Consider the following 2066-nt stretch of genomic DNA (forward strand, 5'->3'; position numbering starts at 1 on the left):
AAAATAAAAACTTCTAAAACAAAAATATTCACACTTTAGAGTGTTCTAATGATTTTCATAATTTAAAAATAAATTTTACAATTCTGATGATTGTTTCAGAATATAGGATCGCAAAGAATGTGTATTCGAAACATTCTTTGCGAAAAATATGAAAATTGTGATAGGGATTTTTTCGCTAATAAAAAACTGGACATTAATATCCTGTGAGTAAACAATGGGCTTTGAAATAAGTAATAAATTTTTTTTTTTAGTTTTGCTTACTAGGAATTTCAGCTGGTTGAGAAATCGAAGAAGTCGGTTGTTCATAATTACTGTAAGTCCTGTTAAAAAAAGTCATGTTAAATAATAGTTCTGATACCTTTTTTATGCATATAAATATATAAATTCAAAAAAAATTTAAATTCATACTCCCGCTTCTCTCTGACATGGCCATGTAAAAATGACATTGCCTTCATGTGTATCCACTCGACCTTCTTTTTTGCAGCAGTGCCACTAGGCCCCAGTTCTTTTTCTCTTACGAAGGAAGCTCTGAGACATTTCCACTTCCGTTTGGCTTCAGTTGCTTTAAAATATTAAAAATATATTGTCAAGACAAAAATGTCAAATACAGTATTCAAATGACATTTTTAAGACATCTATACAAACTTTTCACTCAAAAATTTATTCAAAAAAATAATTTTTAAGAACTAGTGATAAAACTAAAAGAGTGAATTTCATAAACAACAAGATTTTTTTTTCTTCTAAAAAAAGGTGAGAAAATGTATTGTAGCAGAATGTGCATGAATGAAAGTATAACAGAAAACATCCATTTCAATGGATATACTGTTTATTTGACTTAAAAAATATCCATTAAGGCCCTAATATAGCAGTGGAACAATTTTTTTTTGATTCATCATAAATAAACTTCCTTACAGAATACTATATATTTAGATATTTATAAAGAGTAACTTAACTATTGTTATGACAGTCAAAAATATTATTAGTATTAAATTATCTTTGGAAATCAATTAAAAATACTTTCCATTAATAGGTTACATAACATTGATTTGATTAATGAAGTAAATTCAAAAATATTATACAAAATTTATTATTAAAACAAAATAAGTAATAGTAAAATTTTACTCACCATCTATGCTAAGCTTTTCAGCTATTTTTATCCAAGTTTGCATCTTTTTTTCTGCGTCTCTAAAATCCGCACGGCTATAATCATATAGCCATGGGCTATTTCTTACGTAGTCAATTAATTGTTCTTCCATTTTCTTTAATAATTCTTAACCAAATTTTTCTTAACTTTTACATAAGCAAATTTTAAAATTCTAATTGCAGCTTCGCTTCTTTCACGTGCGAGATCAAAACACGAGGTTTGGGAGCGAAAACTAGCAACGAATCTGATTGGCTACTAGGATTGGCAACGGCAACAAAAGTTGAATCGTTTCCAACTCTTGAACTGGAAGCAACGGCAACATGGAGAAACGGCATTTGTGCGCCAGTGCGCAACTTTGGCAACAAGATTTCCGTTGCCTTCGGTGGAGATCCAGCATTAAAGTTCACATTCCTGCAGTCCTTGTGTTGAAATTTTTAAGATATTACTTTTTTTTTAATTATTTATTTTATTCATTATTATATGTTACTTATTTTATTTTTTATATGTTTATTTGAATGTGTCCTCAATTCATTAATTAAATATTTGAGAAATGTCTCAAGATTCTATTTCATTTCTTATATGCTTATTTGAATATTTACTAAATTCAGTTTAATTTAAAAACAATGGACAATTGCAGTCAATTTTTTTTATGTTCTTAATGAATTCAGAATGATGGAAAAATCCTGAAAAACATCTTTTTACCTCCCAAAAAATGCTACTTTTTTAATTAAGATCAATTAAAAATCGTGTACTTTCGTTTTCAGTTTAAAAAGGAAGTCACGTGACTTTTAAGAAAGTGACGCCATTCGAGCCTGACTCGCGTTTGTTTACACTTTTTCTCCTTGGTGATTTAACGCTTGTTTACGTGCCTAGTTGAACGTCGTTTGTTTTCTTAAAAATATATTTTAAAATCGAAGTGTAT

At 28.5% G+C, this 2066-nt stretch overlaps 1 protein-coding gene across 1 annotated transcript; it reads right to left on the reverse strand.

Moving 5' to 3' along the window:
• Nucleotides 1-44: 44 nt before the first annotated feature.
• LOC122273963 (transcription factor Adf-1-like) lies at nucleotides 45-2028 on the reverse strand. Its single transcript, XM_043057925.2, has 3 exons — nucleotides 1127-2028; nucleotides 409-562; nucleotides 45-320 (listed from the first exon to the last, which is right to left on the reverse strand). Exons 1-3 carry the CDS (start codon nucleotides 1254-1256, stop codon nucleotides 248-250), a joined length of 357 nt encoding a protein of 118 aa, XP_042913859.1. The 5' UTR covers nucleotides 1257-2028; the 3' UTR covers nucleotides 45-247.
• Nucleotides 2029-2066: the final 38 nt, after the last annotated feature.

Source organism: Parasteatoda tepidariorum, unplaced genomic scaffold (genome assembly GCF_043381705.1).
Source record: "Parasteatoda tepidariorum isolate YZ-2023 unplaced genomic scaffold, CAS_Ptep_4.0 HiC_scaffold_13224, whole genome shotgun sequence".
NCBI lineage: Eukaryota > Metazoa > Arthropoda > Arachnida > Araneae > Theridiidae > Parasteatoda > Parasteatoda tepidariorum.

Coding starts and splice junctions, on each gene's coding strand:
- LOC122273963 (XM_043057925.2), bottom strand. CDS start 1,256: ATGGAAGAACAATTAATTGACTACGTAAGAAATAGCCCATGGCTATAT. Junction 563..1,126: donor TGAAAAGCTTAGCATAGATG/GTGAGTAAAATT, acceptor AATATTTTAAAG/CAACTGAAGCCAAACGGAAG. Junction 321..408: donor CATGTCAGAGAGAAGCGGGA/GTATGAATTTAA, acceptor TTTTTTTAACAG/GACTTACAGTAATTATGAAC.